This window comes from Sceloporus occidentalis, unplaced genomic scaffold, assembly GCF_023333645.1.
Source record: "Sceloporus occidentalis isolate IW3139 unplaced genomic scaffold, rSceOcc1.0.p SCAF_3, whole genome shotgun sequence".
NCBI lineage: Eukaryota > Metazoa > Chordata > Lepidosauria > Squamata > Phrynosomatidae > Sceloporus > Sceloporus occidentalis.
In genome coordinates, this window is record NW_028316983.1 from 113,647,676 (window position 1) to 113,668,098 (window position 20,423).

General features: G+C 40.1%; 1 protein-coding gene across 1 annotated transcript in view; it reads left to right on the forward strand.

Moving 5' to 3' along the window:
• The first annotated feature begins 3,786 nt into the window (after nucleotides 1-3,786).
• Nucleotides 3,787-20,423, forward strand: part of NIBAN1 (niban apoptosis regulator 1) — a 74,980-nt gene continuing 58,343 nt past the window's right edge. The window contains exon 1 of the mRNA XM_089515827.1: nucleotides 3,787-3,881. Coding sequence (XP_089371953.1) covers nucleotides 3,827-3,881 — 55 coding nt within the window. The 5' untranslated portion in view covers nucleotides 3,787-3,826. The remainder of the gene's footprint in view (nucleotides 3,882-20,423) is intronic.

The following is a 20,423-nucleotide window of genomic DNA, read 5'->3' on the forward strand; positions in this document are numbered from 1 at the left end:
AATTAAAGGTATAGATGCCTAGGCGTGATACATACTGCCATAAAGCGACGTACCAGCGCCGATTGTAGGGTTAGGGATTGCACGGCAACCGCACGGTCCCTAACCCTAGAATGTACGGGCAGCATAACAATGGTGGCGGCCCTGTGCACACAGGCACCACCATTGTTACGTAAGTGCCACACGGCGTCCACACGTTGCCACACAGCACTTACATAACGAGTGCGCCAGTGGCACATTTGTTATGCTGCCCCTGTGGCTTAAAAAGAACCTGCTTTTCTCTGGTTCCTTTTCCTCCTCAGGGAAGCCGCACGGTTTGGCGGCTGCAGCTTCCCTCTGGAGGAAAAAAGACCGTCGGCAAGCCGCACCTTTCAGATGGTCTGTCCCAGGCCCTAGTTTATTTTTCACTCTGTTGCTGTTGTGTGCCTTCAAGTTGTATCCAATTTATGATGACCCCATTACAAGGTTTTCTGTGGCTGAGAGTGTGTGACTCCCCCAAGGTTACCCAGTGGGTTTCAGTGGCCAAGCAGGGAACTGAACCCTGATCTCCAGAGACCTAGGCTGCGTCCGCACTGCAGAAATAATCCAGATGGCACCACTTTAACTACCATGGCTCAGTGCTATGGCATTCTGGGAATTGTAGTTTTGTGAGCCATTTAGTATTCTTTGTCAGTGAACTTTGGTTCCACAAGAAACTATAGTTCCTAGAATTCCATAGCATTGAGGCATGGCAGTTAAAGCGGTGTCAACCTGGATTATTTCTGCAGTGTGGACACAGCCTACTAGCCCTACAGTCAAACCACTACACCACATTGGCTCTTTTCATCCAGTCATCCTATTTAGAGTATTTATACCCTGCTCTTCAATCACAAAGGCTCTCAGAGCAGCAATACAGTGATCCCTCCAAATTTGCTGAGGTTAAGAGTGAAGGACCTCTGAGAATGTGGAAAACCACAAATAATAATAATAAACAATATTCTTTTTATCTAAGATAACACCTCTCCAGGAATTTCCGAGACCTCCAGTGCAACTCTATGGTCAACATCTGCCAGAGGTTGATCATAGAATCATGTTGGAGGACCTACAAATGCCTAGAGAAGTGTTTAGCAATTTCTAGGTTCTCCAGCACAACTCTATGGTCAACTTCTGGCAGAGTTGCACTGGAGGACCTAGAGATTCCTAGACAGATCATACTAATCACAACCGCAAATCATCAGATCCACAAAAGTCAAAGCCGCAAATGTGGAGGGCCAACTGTAATTTCTCAGAATAATTGAGAAAAGTCAATCCTATTTTATTTCAGTCACAATGCACATAGTGCAGTACAGACTGCTGAAAAACAGTGGCCTGCCGGTGCCTGATTTTCCTCCGGAGGGAAGCTGCAGCCGTCAAACTGCGCAGCTTCTCTCTGGTGGAAAAAGAATCCGTGAAAAGCAGTTTCTTTTAAAGCTGCAGGGGCAGCATAACAAGTGCGCCACTGGCACACTGGTTACATAAGTGCTGCGTGGCAATGTGCAGATGCCGTGCAGCGCTTAAGTAACAATGGCAGCGCCCATGTACACAGGGTGCCACCATTGTTATGCTGCCATTATATTCTAGGGTTAGGGACCGTGAGGTTGCTGCCTGGTCCCTAACCCTAGAATTGGCCCTGGTACGCCGCTTTTTGGCAGTATGTACCGGGCCTAAGAGAACCTATTAATTTTTTTAAACCAGTTGTTGAGCTGAAAAATTAAGTTTCAGGTCTCCTTAAAAAATTTAATGTATTACTACTTACTGCCACCTCGTGGAGAAACCATACCATAGCATATATTCAGGGTACATATGCATAGTACATATTCACCCATACATGTTCTGTATGGCCCTGCTGGCCATACAGCAAAATTAAATCTAAAATCCACAAAAGAGCTCTTAGACTTTTTAAGTAGCTTTCCCCTGATATGTATGTGTGTGTGTGTGTGTAGCAAGGTATACCAGTAATCTAGAAAAGTAAAGAAGTTCCAAAACACACTTCAGAAATAATCCAGTTTGAGACTGCTTTAACTGCCCTGGCTCAATGCTATGGAATTCTGGGAGCGGGAGTTTGTTGTTGTGTGCCTGCAAGTCATTATTGACTTATGGCGATCCTAAGGCGATCTTAGCACCGGGTTTTATTGGCAAGTTTTTTCAGAGGGGTTTGGCATTTCCATCCTCTGAGGCTGAGAGTGTGTGAGTTGCCCAAGGTCACCAAGAGGGTTTCCATGGCTGAGCTGGGATTCAAACTCTGATCTCCAGAATTGTAGGACTTTATCACGCAGGGAAAATCGGGGGTTTAAATAGTGATTATCCCATGAAAATTGTGGGATTGCGATTAAGATTTTCACATGACGTTGTGAATAAACAGCCATTATCCTAGGAATAACCAGGCAATAAACAGCAACAAATCAATCATGGGGACATGCTGTGAATGATTTGCTGCTTTTTATTGCCTGGTTATTCCCAGGATAATGACTCTTTAATCATGATGTGTATGAAAACCTTAATGACAATCGCATGATTTTCACGGGATAATCCCTGTTTAAAGCCCCGATTCCCCCCAATTTTCCCCATGTGATAAAGTCCCTTCTCCAGTGCTCAGACCAGTACATTACACCGGCTTTCACTCAGGAGCATAACCTCCAACAGTCCAGATTTAGCAGGGACAGTCCAAAATCATCCTCTCACTCCATGTTTCCAGCTGCTTTTTACACGTCCCAATTTCTCTTGCTTCCTCCCACTTTCCTCTCTTGTCCTCTGCTTATTTCCATTGCTGCAAACTGAGTTAAAAGTGCAAAAGTAGTTAAAGTAAAAATAAGAACCACTGTTTCATTAGGGTTTTAAACAGCCCTTTAATAATTATTTGTAACTGTAGGGGTTGTCTACACTACCCAAAAAATCCATGGCTTCCCATCTCCAACTCTGCTTCTGCTGCTTTAGGAATACATGATGTGTGAGTGTTTTGGCACCCACTTTGCAGTGCCTAGTCCTCCTTTGCAGTTATGGGGTCACCCTGAGTTAAAAGTGGTCTCAAACTGGATTATTTCTGCAGTGTGGATTGTACTTTACGAAGAAACACGAATTGACATTTATAGGACTGTGTTTTTAACTTTGATTTGGTCATGGCCCCCCTTTTATTTTCCTTGAATGCCCTCCATTTTGCGGTGCCTAGTCTCCCTTTGCAGTTATGAGCTCACCCTGAGTTAAAAGCAGTCTCAAACCGGATTATTCCTGCAGTGTGGATTGTACTTTAAGAAGAAGCATGAATTGACATTTACAGGAGTGTGTTTTTAAGCTTTGATTGGTCCCTCAATTTTGTTTTTATATCCTTGAATGCCTTGCATTTTGGGGTGCCTGGTCCTCCTTTGTAGCTAGGAGGACCTCTGTGGGTCATCCTGAACTTGAAAGTGGTATCAAAGTGGGTTATCCCTGAAGTGTGGAGAGGCATCCCCTTTAGGTTTAGTTGTTCTCAATCTTTGGTCCTGCAGATGTTTGGGGCTTCAGCTCTCAGAAGAATCCCTGAGTGGCTAGGAGCTGGAAGTGTCCAAAACATCTGGAAGAGGCCAAAGTTTGGAGGAGGAGGAGGAGGAGAAGGAAGAAGAAGAGGAGGAGGTCCTTGTCTGTTTGCCTGCCCTGATCCTCCTCTGCCAGGCTTCAGGGGAAGGAGGTGCTTGAGAGAAGGAGGGAAGCATTGCATTTGCATTTGCTGCTGCTGCAGAGAAAGAAAGAAGGAGGCAGTGGAGGAACTGCTGCCTGGAAGGAAGACACAGAAGCAGCTTGCCTTGTCTTTAAGCCCTTTCCCAGCCATCCTGGAACCATGGGGGCATCAGGATCCAGCCTCCTGGACGAGAGCAAGTGCACTTACATCCGAGGTAAGAAGGCTCAGCAGCCCAGCCAGGGAGGCTTTACTCACTTGTTACTAAGTTGTTGCTTTTCTTGTTGTTTGCCTTAAGGTTTTTACCAGTTCATGGCCATCCTTATCATGGGGTTTTCTTGCCAAGTTTCTTCAGAAGGTTTTTTGCCCTGGCCATCTTCTGAGGCTGTGTGACTTGACCAAGGGCCATGTGTATAATATACAGTATACATTTTTGTTGTTGTTGTGTGCCTTCAAGTCATTTCCAACTTATGGCAATCCTAAAGTTAACCTATCATGGGTTTTTGTTTGACAACATTTCTTCAGAGGTTTTTTTTTTTTGCCATGGGTATCCTCTGAGGCTGAGACAGTATGACTTGCCCAAGGGTCATATGCATATATACGTATTTGTTGTTGCAGTGTGCCTTCAAGTCGTTTCTGACTTATGGCGGCCCTAATGCAAACCTGTCACGTAATTTTCTTGGCAGTTTCTTGAGAGAGGTTTTAACCCTGGCCATCCCATGAGGCTGAGAGAGTGTGACTTGCTTGCCCAAGGTCACCCAGTGGGTTTTTATGCTCAGGTGGAAATTTGAACCCTGGTCTCCAGAGTCGTCACAGTCCAAAGCTCAAACCCACTCCATCAGGCTGGGTCTTGGTGTGCATTAGTTGCCCACAAGTTTCACAAAAGCCCTAGCTTGTGGCTTGTCCAGAAAAGGCGCATCACACATGTGTGTATGTGTGTGTGTTTCTTTGTGTTGTGTATATATGTAAGTGCCTTCAAATCGCCTATTGATTTATGGTAACCCCATGGCTTTCATAGTTTCTTTTTCCTCTGATAATCTTGTAATCTTTGCAATATTTTTTGTATTGATTCAATATGGAGCCCCGCCAAAGCCCAAGCAACCCCTAAGAATTAATGTGACTTGTGACTCCTTAAACCCATGAATTTTAGCCTCTCTGCCAATCTCACACAGTCTTTGTCTTTGCACCCACACCTGCCCTGCAGAAATAATCCAGGTTGACTCCACTTTAACTGCCATGGCTCAGTGGTCTGAAGTTCTGGGAATGGTAGTTTGTCGCAACACCAAGACACTTCTGTTATTGTGTAGAAATGACAGCTCCATAACATAGGGCCTGAACAGACAGGCCAAAATGAAGCTGCTTCAGGCCACTTCGGAAGTGTGCTGTTTAAATGATGCATGTGTCCTAAGAGGCTGGAAGCTGTGCCAAAGCCACACTCCAGTCCTAAGGACTGTTGCGCAGTTTTGGCACAGCTTCTGGCCTTTTAAAATTTGTGTGTCATTTAAACAGCATACCTCCAAAGTGACCCAAAGCAGCTTTATTTTGGCCTGTCTGTTCGGACCCATATATACCTGTCTGTTTCTCACCTTCTAGCCTATAAACAGATGCTTGAATGTAATTCATTATGCAATGTAATATCAATAAAATCTATAGCCTTACAAGGACACCAAACCAGACCTCAGCGTCGCATAATAGTAAACTTGAAACTGCCTTTTAGCTGCTGTTCCAATTTCTTTTCTAAACTAATGTGCCTTAGAATTTACTTTCTAAAAGAGGCCAGTAAATGAGTCAGCTGGGCTTCACTGGGCAAGGCGTTCCCCAAAGTAGCTGTCACAGCCAATTGTTTCATTTTTATCATCTCCCTGACACACACACACACACACATATATGACAATTGTCATCTCATACATCTGCCTTTCCCCCTCTCTCTCTCGCTGTATATATATGCATATATATATATATATATATATATATATATATTGTGTGGGTGGGTGTAATATATATAATACATAATGTATGTGTATATCTTCCCCCCTCTCTATATAAACATATATAAACAGCCAGCCCTTTGTATCCACAAATTTTTTTATCCATGGATTCAAGCATCCACAGTTTGAAAATATTTTAAAAATATACAGATTCCAAAAACCAAACCTTGATTTTGCCGTTTTATATAATGGACATTGTTTTACTATGCCATTGTGTTTAATAGGACTTGAACATCCATGGATTTTGTTATCCACGGGGATCTGGAACAAACCTGAGTGCATAATAAGGGTCCATTGTGTGTATATCTACCATATGTACTTGACTATAAGTCAACCTCATATATGAGGGCAGGTTTTGGGGCCAAAAGTATGCATCTTGATATGACACGTGTCTAAGTCAAGGGTAACATTTAGGGGCATGTAATAAAGAATCTAAAGGATGAAATAAAGGAAAACAATGCCGAAGAACTTAACAAAATTCCAGTAGGCATAACTATTTGTGCTCAAACTATAAAGGCTGGATGGATGAGAGAGTAGAGGTGGATCCGGGCTGATTAAACTCCTCTCTCTCTCTCTCTCTCTCTCTCTCTCTCTATATATATATATATATATATATATATATAATGTTAAACTACAGTACTATATTGACCCGTGTATATGTCGACTCAGGTTTTTTGGGTCAATTTTTAAACCTAAATTTCTAGACCTATACATGAGTATATACAGTATATCTGTATATATATTAGAGAGAGGAAGAGAGAGAGGAAGGCAGATGTATGAGATAACAATTGTCCCATTTCTTTCTATATCTTTGGTGAAGCCTCAAAAGATGTGGAGAACTGCATCATGCTCATGACAGGATTTTCTTGCTAGGTTTCCCAGTGGTTTAGTCTAGTGTGCAAAAAACAACAACAACCCAAACAAACAAAAAACAAACAAACAAACAAAACAACAACAAGGAGCAAGCCTTCACATACTACTCTGGGATGAAGTTCTACTGAGCATAATGAAGATTATTGTTGAGTGGACATGCATAGGACTATCCTGTTTGGGTCACAGCAGCCTCTAATCTGGAAATCAAAGGGAGAGGTAGCCAAATGCTAAAGAAGGCAGAAATGATGCTGCTAAACCATGCAGAGGTGAGGGGAGCCAGAAGCTGTCAGTTGTTTCTCTTCACAGAACTATTAAAGGTAATGCAGCCCAGCCTTTATATTCATTTGATGATCACCTGATTGGTGATATGCATACTCTGCACTAAGGACCCTTTTATGTAAGTTTTTTAATACAACATCTTACCTTACATATCAACCAATTATTCACATCCTATCTCAAGTCAACTAATAACTAATCCCTCATATTCATGCATAATATTTCCTTTATATATTGCATGCTTCTCCTCCCTACCACCTACCCCTGAGCTGTGCTTCCTTATTCATTTCCTTTTTCTCTCATGTGGAAGGTCATTTTAATTGTTTCCTTTACATTCTCATACCCCTTCGTCTCCTCAGCAAGCTGAATTAGTATTCTCCACTTACTAAACCAAATCTCTTATTTCAGTTGGCCAAAATACCCCCCTTTTTTCCCCCATTACAAAGTCAAACATCATATACTCTGATATATTTTGCTTCCATCTATTACAGTTCCACCTTCCTTTATCCATCCACCCGTGTGCAATCGCTGCTTGTGCTGCTATAATAATTTTTTAGTTAAATATTTCTTCTCCTCTTGTAATTCTATATTCCTAACACTACTAACTCTATATCTTTGTTTAACTGAATATTTTCCCTGTTATTTCATTAATTTCTTGTTCTCTTTTCTCCCAAAACCTTTGTAATTTGCAGTCTTCCCATATATATAGGTTCTTTTGCTCCCACATCCATGCCAACAAGCAGGTGATGCATTTTTATTAATATGTGATAACTGCTGTGGTGATCTGTACCATCTTCCTATTACTTTCATCTGTTGTACTCTAACCTTATTATTTTAAATATTTTTGCACTAAGGACCCTTTCATACTATACTGTTAGAGCACTATGTTTTCATTTTAACTTCTGTGGCAGCATTGTATGGGATCCTGGGCTTTGTAGTTTGGCCAGTGGCACTAGAGGTGCTCCTCGCTCAGTTGCCAACCCCAGGATTCCATAGGATGGAACCATGGCAGTTAAAGTAGACTCATAGTACTGTAACTGTGTAGTGCGAAAGGGCCCTGACAAGCACATGCACACACACACACCACAAACAGTAACTATTGTTTTGCCAGATGAAACTGAATTTTGCCCAAATGAGAAGAACAAAGGGAGTCAAATTCTGGCAAAACAATTGAAAATCTACAATAAGGAAGATGGAGAGAGAAGCAACAGTCTGGAATTCAGCTTAGAGTAGATTTATGGAAAGCAATGTAATTTAAATCAAAGTTCCATTGATTTAACATGCCTGTTCTAAATATTACTAAGACTGGATCCAACCCAGTGAGAGAAATATAATCTTTAATGCACACACACATACACACATGTACACACACAGCTTACTACACATGTAGAAGTTTCACAAGATGTTTAGAATTTTATTTTATTTCAGAAGAAGAGCCTCAAAAAAAGGAGTGGAAAAGTTAAAAGGGAAAGCCACTTCTCCTCAGGCTATTTGAAAGTTTTTTAAAACCACAATACTATAAGCTCAGCTAGAAAATATATCACATCTTAGGAAAGACACAAATGAGTTCAAGATGACTAATGAGCAAGATCAAGAACCCTATGAAAAGCAAGAATTAAAATAAGAACTGTTGCTCAGTGGAGAGGGAAAAAGAGCAAAAGGTCTGGCTAAACAAATGTGCGTTGGTAATAATATGAGTGCGGAAAGTGCTGCTTTACACATGTAATAATTAATTTATAAAATTGTATGTAAGATGATGTCCTGATCATGGGCTTTGGATGGCTTTCGAAGGGAGCTGGACACATTAATGGAAGATAGGTCTAGCAGCAACCCTTAAGCACAATGGTTGAATATCATCTTCATGGTCAGAGATATCATGCAACTGAATGTCACTTTGATGAAGGTTAAAGATGTAGGAACTATTGTCTTCATGACCTGATCTGGATTTAGACATACATGGTAGAGAGCAGGTGGCTGGACAAGAAATATTTTCCATCTTTTCCTGCAAGCCTCTTTCTGCATTACAAATGCAACCTATATAAATTGTTCAAACTATGCAAAATTGCATAATTTTTTACTTTGTGTAATTTTACAAGCAACTATGCACAGCAGTGAAGCACAGCCACAAATACTGGGAATGAATATTCCTCCCCCCATTTTCATCAGAGATAAAGCAATAACCATAAGGTCCATAAATTTACTTTAAAATAAAAAAAACCCTGCTCTTATAAGATTAAATATTGCATTCAGCGATACTGAAGTGTGGAATGAACATTTCTCTCTCTTAGGCTTGTTGCCTGCGTACTGTTCTGTATAGGCAACAGAATTTTTATAACCTGGTTCTTCATTGTTCTGTGCTGCTGTTTACAATGTACACACACACTCATGAGTGCACACAAATAAATAAATCACTGCAGGAAAAATAAGAGGTGAGTTATATCACATTGGAAATAGACTGGTTGAAATATTAAGTAGGGCACTGGTTTGTAAGCAGAGCCATTGTGGCAAGTGTGTTCCGTCCTGTAGTCCAGTGTCTTTGCTGTGGTTGGTGTCACCCAGTGCAGGTGCCCAGAAAGGGCTTGAGAGGGCATACTGCCTCCCTTCCTCCTGTTGCTTTGCTTGTCTGCCCCCTGGCTGGCCAGCTGCCCCTTGGCCAGACCGCTGCTAGAGGGCAGTGCTACAGTTTCTGGATGACCCCTTTAGGGTCTGGTGCAGCTGCTGGGTGACTGAGAGGCAACACTCTATCTTGCTCACCCAGCAGTTGTGCCAGTCCCACTAGGTGTACATACCTCTCTGGGGTGTCACCTGGTGAGGTCTGCACCCTCTACATCGCTTTAGTGACACTCCTGCTGTAGTGTTTTGACAGTGCTAAAGAAGTGCAAAGACCCAAAGACTTAAGTCGCATTTAATTAATCTTAGGTTATGATCCAGCCACAGTTAAGTTGTTGTTGTTGTTGTTGTTGTTGCTAATGGGCAAGGTCAAGAAACCTATGAAAGGCAAGAATTAAAATAAGGACTGCTGATGAGTTGAGAGGCAAAAAAGAGCAAAAGTTGTTTTTGATCCTACTACCGGTAGTTAAAGTATATACTTAAAGACTTTACTGGTGAAATCAACAAAACTCAAGTTATTAACTCTGGCAAAATTGTAACTTGATCTCCTCACTGAGATCAGGAGATGTGGAATGTTTGCACTGACAATTGAAGGTGTTTCCCTTTACCAGCCAGCCCTAGTGATTTTAATGAAGTGTTTTAATATGTCATCACTGTTTTATTATTATATTTCTTGGCTTTGATGTAGTTAATTGGTTTTATCGTTTCAGACCGTATGGGGGGTTTTAGCTATGGAAAGCCGTCAAAACATTTTTTGATATACATATGTAATAAGACATTTGTAGAGTTATTGTATAAAAAGCATTGCCAGACTGACTTTTCCCCCTTAACATAAAGATCCTATCAAGTGTGATTTAGCATATCTAAATAAACTAATCCTTCATGAGGTGGCAATCAGTGCGTCCAGCTGAACCACAAGGAGTGCAGTTGTAATCAAAGCAAAATCTTAAATACATAATAAGACGTTTGTTAAGCAGAAGATGACACATCTCCTAGAGTAGATGGAGTTTCTGGTGGATACAGAGTCTGAGAGAAAGGAAAGTTACACACAATCAAGATAAGAAGAGCTGCTGGCCATCCTGCCCTTAAGCTCAGCACTTGCATTGCACCATGCTGGCAAAAATACAAAGTTGATCCTTGTTGAATTAAATGAAGAAAATGTTAACTATTTGATTACAGCTATCAAGTGTGAATTTCTTCTTATACAGCAAGCTATGTATGGCAGCCAGCTTCTCCATGTTTCAGATGATGAAGTGTATGAACCTGTGTTAATGTTATATTTACCTTCAGGTTTTCTTATACAAGGAAAACTTAGTGATGGTTTTGCCAGCTCCTTCTGCTGAAATATATAAACTCCTACAAAATTCAGTTAGTCCTAACTGTTCGCTCTTAAGCATACTGATAGATTGCAGCTACTGTCAAAGAAGCTAAATGCTGGATAAAACTGCTTAGGACTGAGGGTGACAACATTAATTCTCATGATTATCTGGCTAGTTCCTGTTTCCTAGTCTGTGTATTATCTGTGTAGATTCTCTCTACTGGTATGGATGAAGACATCCATACCAGTAGAGGGAATCTATATGGGAGTGGAATTTGTAAAAAGATTTGTCAAAATTGACCCTAACTCTCAGAAAGTATAACTTGGTAGCTGAAGACATTTTGAACACTTTAGGGTTTCTCTCTGGCATTCAGTATTGTCGAGGCCTCTACTTTACTTCCTTGAATTTCTTTGTGGGTTTGTGTATTTAAAACTTTCCTAACCATTCTAGCTTTCAGAGATTAAGTGTACATGCTATGAAGGAGTATTTCTGAACCTTAGGGCTTTATTAAGCCCAGCACTTTCTGGGAATAAGCTGAGGCAGGAGAATAGAAAGTGTTTTATTTGGGCCCATTTCTACAAATATGTTGATGGGAAAATAGCTTTTACAGTCATATCCATCCAGCATGAAGCCCTTACTTATTTACAGGTCCCTATCAGCTCTTTCCCCAACCCAGATCTTGTTGTGATATCTTTGTTGAATCTCCCTAGTTTTGCTTTCTTTCCACCACCGCATCCATGGTGCACCAGTCACCTCTGTCTATTAGGTTATTCCTTTTAACTTCCTTGCAGGGAAGGGGAGGCATGTCTCAAATGGAGACATCATCAACAGGTTGCTTCCACAACATATTCCTCCTACATTCAGTTCCCAGATACTGTTGAAATGGTTAGTTGCATTGATTCATTTTTGTGGAAGAGAAAGCATATAACAAAGAGCGGGAGAGGATATGGGCAAAGGGACTTATTGTATGAGACTGAAACACCCCAGAGTCTTGGTGCGTAAATGTGCACATTGATTTGGACTACTTAAGTTTCGGGTGTGTTTATCTGTTTAATTTGCAAACTAAGGGCCTGAACAGACAGGCCAAAATAAAGTTGCTTCAGGTCACTTTGGAGGTATGCTATTTAAATGACACACGCATCTTATGAGGCCAGAAGCTGTGCCAAAGCTGCGCTCCAGTTCTTAGGACTGGAATGTGGCTTTGGCATATCTTCTGGCCTCTTAAAATGCGTGTGTCATTTAAACAGCATACCTCCAAACTGACTCGAAGCAGCTTTATTTTCACCTGTCTGTTTGGGCCCTAAGTGATGCTGTATACATTCTAGTACAGTAATTCAGCACTCTAGTATAAATCTCTTGAAAGAGTTCCATAAAAATGAGTCAATGCAGCTAACCATTTCAACATTATCAGGGAACTAGCTGCTGATGTTGTGTGCCCAATTTGCCAAACAAAACCATATGCCTCACACCTAGTTTGTTTATTGTGCTATCTGAATCTGGCTCTCTGGATTTGTTCTTCCCAAACAAGCCAGATCAATAAATCATGGTTTGGTGTTAGTTTATGACTCTAGCTTGTTGAAAGTTTAAGGCAGAGTCCTAAATTAAGATGCCACAATAAACCGTTCCTGTTTGCTTTGGGAGTGATCAGGCAGCATCTGCATGCATGCTGCTTGCAAATTATAAGGCACGATTCTCTGGCAACCTGGTTTATTATAATATGTAAACTCAATCTTCTGAGCCCATGCACAACAGAGATTAGGAGAAAGGCTTTTCATATCAGAAGGCACTGTTTCCAGCATCACTTGTTCTAAGAAGGGAGTGAATCCATCCTTACCATTTTAAAGAAAGCAGCAGTATACACAGAAGTACAGTGGCTGCTTAGTATCCACTGGGGTTCTAGGACCTCCTGTGGATACCAAAATCCATAGATGCTCATGTCCTATTAAATATAATACTGTAGGGAAATGGTGCGCATACACAATGGCAAAATCAAGGTTTTCTTTTTAAAATTTATAAATACATATTTTTAATATTTTCAAGCCATGGATGGTTGAATCTGTGGATAAAGAAATCTTGGATACGGAGGGCGGGCTGTAGTTCTAAACAGAGCTATAGGATTGCAGGGGCTGATTTAACTCAAAATCTTAACACAGCTCTTGTAGTCTGCTTGACTAGGTATAAACTATAATTAGGCTTGCCCATCATATTTAATGGGTGTGACGCCAAACAAGTTGAAGAAATATGTAGGGTGGTACAGCAATGTACTGACAGAACAGGGCAAAATTAACCAAAAGGCTGAATGTCAGGAAAAACAACTTTAGCAATTAGATTTGAAAGACTTCACAGGAATGGGGTAGAGTCTTTGCAACATGAGACATGTCATCTTTAAACAAAACAGAACCAAAACACACACACACACACTCAAGGAGAATGAAAAAAAGAAATGATACCTTCTGTGCATAAAGGGGAATGAGAAAATGATTGCAGAGCTTGCTTGGAAGAGTGCTTAGTGCTAATTATTGCTATGAATTTTTGTCTTGAGGGCTTGGTCTGTTTTATATAGCAATATAAATCTATAATTAGAGAGATCTTTAGTACAGGTTATTTCCCCGGTTAACGCTGAGATAGGGGGGGGGGCACTTTATCTTCCTGGAACATCATATCATTCAGTCAAGGGATTAATTGAATGTTATAGATCTTTATTGAGAAGAACTTCCTGTTATCTTCTTTCTGGTGCTGAATGGTAAATGTTTTAGTTTTATAACACCAGACCAGAGTGTTTCTTGGATAGGCATCTCCGTGCACTTCTAAATAAATGGGTGCAGGGGAATCCTACTTGTCTCAGTGAAATGTCCAGTGTACAGGTGTCATTTGGGAACTGGCCACTAGTAAAGGGCATGATAGTTTGAAATGACCCAGTAACTGAGAGGTGCACCTGAATTCAGCTCTAAATGTCTCTTGCTTTAGACCCCTTATCTGAGGAAGGTGGCAGTTGGTTCAAGAATGATGTTTCCAATCAGTTTCACAGCTGACGCTATTACACTACACTTTTATAGCACTACTGTACTATTCTACTTCGACTGCCATGGCAACATCCTGTGGAATTCTGGGGTTTGGGATCTAGTGAGGTTGAGAATGTTCCTCCCTAAACTGCAAATCCCGTGATTCCATAGGACAGAAGAATGGGCGTTTAAATGTTATAGTACAGTAACAACAATTTACACAATTCTGGATATTGCTGGTTTCAAAACCAGTGTAGTCTTCCACAGGGCCCTTAACTGAAATGATGCAAGAAGCGGGTAGCAGAACCAAAGCCTGGTTAAGTCACTGTTTTGCTTGGTGGCCAATTTTTGCTGCGTTGATATGATTGGTTGCATTGGAGAAGCAGATACTGGTGCTCACAGGCCTTCCATTTCTTTAAAAACAGAGTCTTCTTTATTTGCATGAAAGCTGACATTTTCCTTTTCATTAACCCCAGCAAATTTATCGTTCATGTTCAGTAAACTTGAAGTCCTTTTTGTGGCCTGTAAGAATCTCAAGCACAAACAAAGGATCATATCTCCTTCTTAGCATAGCTTTAATCTAAAGGGAGTTGTCATTGGGTTGATGGTAGGCCTAGCATTTGATGGGGATAAAGTAAAAGGACAAAGGGTGAACACCAGTGACTGACTTCTGGGTGAGCTGAACCAATGGTACAGGTCTCTTCAAAGGCTTCACAGTAGCAAACGCCTTGAAAATAACTCACTTCCAGACAGGACAAATGATAGCTTTACTGCCGACTGGACACATACACACACACACTGCTCATATTTATAGCAATAGGATTTGTCCCTTATGCTTCTGAACTTCATTAACATAATGCACAGAGTTGGGTGTTCTCTGGATGTATTGAACTGTAACCACTATTATCTTCAACCAGAATGGCTATTAGGTGATGGGAGTTGTAGTCTAACACCCCTGAAGGTGGTCAGGATAGAGAGTCCCTTAGCCAGTAATATAGGAGGAAGAAATGAAGGTAAGAATAAATAGACTTGGTTGGGCCTCCACTGTCTGTCTCTAAAATGTGTCACCAAGGTTAGAGTTTTTTTCAAAAGCCAATTCTTTTCTGCGAAGGCATAATTTCATCTGTTTGTTTATTTTATTTAGTGACAGAAAACCATATATCTCAGCATTCTAGTGTTTACAGTCCTTTTACAGCAGTGAACAGCCATCAGACCAGTGATACAGCACAATGCAATCTGTCATGCTGTGATTCTGTAACAAAGTGCGGTATCAGATCAGTGTGGCAGTCTTCCATGAGTGGAAGGCAGTGTTTCTAAGCCTTTAACTTCAAGTTTTGGTCTGATCATGTGGATATACTGAAGGCTGGCCCAGGACATTTTGCTCCCTGAGATGGAACAGCATGTGGTGCCCCATGGTCACCTAAATTAAGGCTCATAATATCCAAAGCCAGCTAAATTATTTTGATACATGAAGCTAACAATCTTCCCAACACCTCTTCCCATCCACAGCAGCAAAAATACAATAAGAACAAAGTAAGTAATGAAATTCTAAATCTAGTCCCAACTAGAATAAACCTTTTCAAATCAATTGAACTTGCACAAGTGCTCACTGAGCAAGTTCCTGCTGGTTTAGTGGGTCTGCTTATCACAACCCCTGCACTATAGATTACAAGCAAATATATTTAATGAAAGCTTGATTCTATTTTAAAATTGGAAAACAGGCTTGGGAGGCTGTAGCTTTGAGTACAATAGGGAGGGAGATGAGTTTATTTGACACTTTCCTGTTTTTCTGTTCAAAATCCTTCCAAGCTGTTTTTCAGATAACCATGTAAACAAATACCGGTAGCTGGAGTTTCATTTCACGAAAAGTACCTTGGTGGTGAATGGAAATATTGTAGTTGGATAAAGGGTTGAATACCTCCTTCCCGAGTGACAGGTTCTACCACTGGTTGCTGAAAATCTTTCCTTCAACTCACACCTTAGAAGAAGGTTTAAGTTGAACACTGCCAGGGATGATGGTTTTCCAGAAAAAAATAGAACTGGAGCTTTAAGTAATGGTATCTCATTTAGATATTATATTCAAACACTTTCAGTGTTTTATATGGAAATTATTTACCGTAATTATAGTACTTGTAATAATATAAAGACAATAATGTATACAGTCATAGAAGCATAGAATCATAGGATTGGAAGAGACCACAAGGATCATCCAGTCCAGCCCCTGCCATGCAGGAACTCACAATCAAAGCACCCCCGACAGATGTCCATCCAGCCTCCATTAAAAAATACATTCAAAAGCAATATTTGATGAAATGAAAGAATGAGAGATAGAAAAATTAAGTTTAAAAAGTTTAAAAAATTAGTAGAAGAGCATGAGAGGCATTTACTTTATTAATACGCAATAAAATTTAAAAGTAAAAATGTTTTTAGAAGTTCTATATATTCTAAATGAGGTTTCACTTTGTTGTTTTTGAAAAACAGTCACAGGACCTCCCATGGGTATTCACACTTGGAGATTATCAGACGGAGACAGGACGGGGACGGGATTGTTTTCTTGTACTTATCCCATCCTTATCATGATCGCATGAAAGCATTTCATACACGTCATACTTATCCTGTAATTGTCCTGTCATCGAATGGAATTGTATTAACACAAACTCTCATTAAACTCTCATTAATACAATTCCACTTCAGTGACCGGACAATGACAGGATAAGCGCGACATTGTATGAAAATTGTGTTATGATCGCGCCATAAGGATGGGGAAAGGACGGGACAAGGATGTCCTTTTAATCTTCCCTGCTGTAGCCTGCCTCAAACAGCCTGTTTGTTTAAGTAGTCAAAGCAAGATTAAGCTACTATTCTAAACCCAATCACTTACTAATACTGAAATCAATTGAATATTCCTAAATAGATTCTGAATAAAGCTCCACTAGAAGTCTCAAGATGCCTGTGGTATTTATTGGTTCTGACATTTCCCACAAGACCCCATGTTTGAAGAGTCAAGAGTAACATTCTTCTTTCTCTTGCACAAATGAGAAAGCAGCATCTCCCTGGTGCAGAGAATAAAGTGTGAGATATAAAGGGGCTGTATAAACATTATTAATACTCTGAAAACCGACAACTGCTACAAATGGTCAAGACTATAGAACACGTACAACGTAAACAAATCAGACAAAATGGGAAGTATTATATAATCTTTGCTTGGTCATAAAATCTCAACTTCTGTTTCTTAATGGAGGTGGGAAGGTGTTCTTGACCATATAATGGCAGGTCCACACTCAAACAGTTCCAAAAGCATGAAAATCCTCAGCATTTTCCACTGAAAAATATATAAACAAAAGTATACACTGTGTGTGAATTGTGTGCCTTCAAGTCATTTCCAATTTTTGGCAACCCTAAGACGACCCTATAATTTAATGATTGGTATCTAGAACACAGGCTATTTCAGCAACAGCCATAGAGCTCTTATATCCCAAAGAAGTTTTAATGCTTTTGCCTTCAAAAGAGACTGCTATAATATTACCACCAGAAACTGGTATTCCAAGTATACCCCATTAACTTAGCATGTACCCACCACTTATGTGGAAGGAGCATTTTGTGCACGTTGCTTGTTGATAAGCAGGACAGTCAATTCACCAAGCTACACAAGAAGAATATTTTGGTACTGTAGTTTCTGTTGGGGTATGAGCAGAAAAGGGCAAATAGTACTTTATAGGTTTGAATCAGACTTCAATTTACCAAGAGTTTGAGCAGCCAAAAATGGGATTTGTCTGTAGAATGTTTTTGTAGGGTTTATGAGAAACAGCAACATAAATCTATATAAGATAAGTGGGTTTGTCTGTATAGGAAAATCATTATCTTGACCATATATACATCCCAGCAGGCTCAGGCACCACAGTGTCCCAAGAAATCTAGCAACCTCAAAGAAATGCTGTATTTTCCTTATGTCTGTGTATGAGCCTTCCATTTGCCTGTCGACTTAAGGTGACCCCATGCATTTTGTAGGGTTTTCTTAAGCAAGGAATAAGCAGAGGTGGTTTTGATATTTTCCTCCTCTAAAATATAGTCTCCAGTACTTGGTATTCATTTATGGTCTCCCATCCAAGTACTAACCAGGGCTGACCCTGCTTAGTTTTCAAGATCAGACCAAAAAAATCAGTACACCTTAAAGAGCATTCCCCCCCCCCAATTAGGAGACATTGGCCTGATACAGACAGGCCAAAATAAAACTGCTTTGGGTCACTTTGGAGGTATGCTGTTTAAATTATACATGCGTCCTAAGAGTCCAGAAGTTGCACCAAAGCCATGCTACAATCCTAAGGACTGGAGTGCAGCTTTGGTGCAGTTTCCAGACTCTTAGGACACATGCATCATTGAAACACCATACCTCCAAAGTGACCTGAAGCAGCTTTATTTTGGCCTGTCTGTATAGGGCCATACTTAAAAATAGCTGAACCTTATATCGGTAGTTTAACTTTCTTTTGTTGAGGGCAGTGCTCTGGACCACTTAACAGTTCCATTTCAGGGTGAAAAACACTGGATTGGCTGTTGTGACTGAAAGACTGTTTGCATTGCAAGTAGACTGAGGGATTTTGTTTATTTATTTATTTCAAAAAAGCTTGACTATAGAAGGGGTGTGAGCACATGTGGGGTGCATGAATTAGATAAAAAGCTCCGCATTAAGCAAAGAAGGATCAGAGAGAGCAGCAGTCCCCCCTCCCCCAATCTAAAAGTCTGAAACACTGGCTGATTCCTATCTGTCTCCTTTCATATTGGTTATGATGATCTCTAGAGGCCTTGCTGGACGCTCCACCATCAAGAGAGGCAAGCTTGGTAAAAACAAGACTTCCCCTGTAGATACCCTCTCTAAAGAAATCAGCTTGTTCCCCCATCTTTCTTTAATTTTAGGCAAAATATTTTCCATCTGTTTGACTTTTAAAAGGCCTTAGGTGTGTTTCAAAGATGGTTTTACTCTATTGTCAGTTTGCTTTATTTTGGAATGGTATTGTTTCAAAGTGCATATATTGCCTTGGAAGCAGAAACACATTTCAGAATATTACAAGACTAAATCTCATTATTAATTCCTGCTAGAATAGACCCCTTGACTTCTTATGCTAACACTTATGCAAGACATTCAGTGAGTCTTTTTTACTTACAATTAACAGTTGTATTTAGCCTATTATATTATTAATATCATCATCATCATCATTATCATTATTATTACTACTACTACTACTATTATTATTACTTACAGTATATCCCACCTTTTTGCTAGTTCAGGACTCAAAGTGGCTTACAACAAATTAAAAAAAAGTATCATTAAGAATCCACAAAATATACAAGTTAAAAGAAGATTAAACTTTAAAAAATTGAAACCAGGTTAAACCATATATAGTTAAACACACAGAGACATGCCAGAACTACAATTAGCAAGATTAACCACATTATTTTGGAAGGACAGGCCTTATATAGTCAATCATCAAACCCGTCTCTAAACAGAATTGCCTTTACTTGTCTGAGAAAAGAAAGTAGAGAGAGTATCAGTCAAACCTCTCTGGGAAGGGAGTTCCAGAACCTGGAGGCAGGCCTTCTCCCATGTTCCACCAAATGCACCTCTGAGGGACAGAGATAATAGCTGAAACTTTTAATAATCAATCACAGTGTGGCAGTCATTTGAGTATAGGCCTGGTTTCCCGCCAGAAGAACTGGACACTGTCCATGGTACCCCATTTTACAGGATGCTTGTGCTTCTTGTAAAAGGGGTTCATATGCATTTTATTTCATTTCATTTACTAATGCTTAGACCAAAGGTCATTCACATACAAAATGATAAAATACAATACATCATGTAAGAGCAGCATTATAGATACAACATAAAATAAATAGCAGAACAATCTTGCATATAAAGAATTTAAAATTCAATTCGGTTAAAACATGTAAAATCTAAACAATGATACCATAATTAAACGAAAACATCCCCAGAGCAATCAACAGCAACATCAGCAATATATCTTGCCCGAATTTTCATTTTCATATGCATTCCCTGTGGCAAGTGCATTGGTTGGATCTTTCCAGATTTAGTCATACTTAGAGGAGAGCCACTCAAATCAGTGGAAGTTAACTTAGTAATGACCAAGGGCCATTGATCTCAACAGGTCTCCTCTAAGCATGATCCAATCTATGGAATATGAACAATAAACATACAACATTAAACATCCATGCACCCCAGGATGTTAGGGTATAGATCCCTGATATCAGAACATTAAGGATGCAAATCTGGCATTCTTACTGGTAATATATAGCATGTATTAGCCGTCATCCTTTCAAGTTGTATCCACCAACTTTGTTCCATAAGGTATGAATAAATTGATCTTTAATATATCCACTAGATGTGCAGCATTTTTATACTGACTAGGAGTTCCCAACCTTTTTGACTCACTGAGCTCTTATTTCTATGCTGGAACCCCTAAGAGGCCTACCCTATGTCTTACAAGTTAATGGTGTTTAGGAGTATATATAAGAATATATTCTTATTCTTTAATTTCATTCAGTTTTTATTTCTTTCATTTTCCTGGAGCGGACGCGAAGCACCTGGGAAGCGCATGCGGCGCCTTAAGGGTTCCTTGGAGCACAGGTTGGGAACCCCTGGATTAGAGGAATAGATTCCTGAATGGTACAGTTTGTTTTG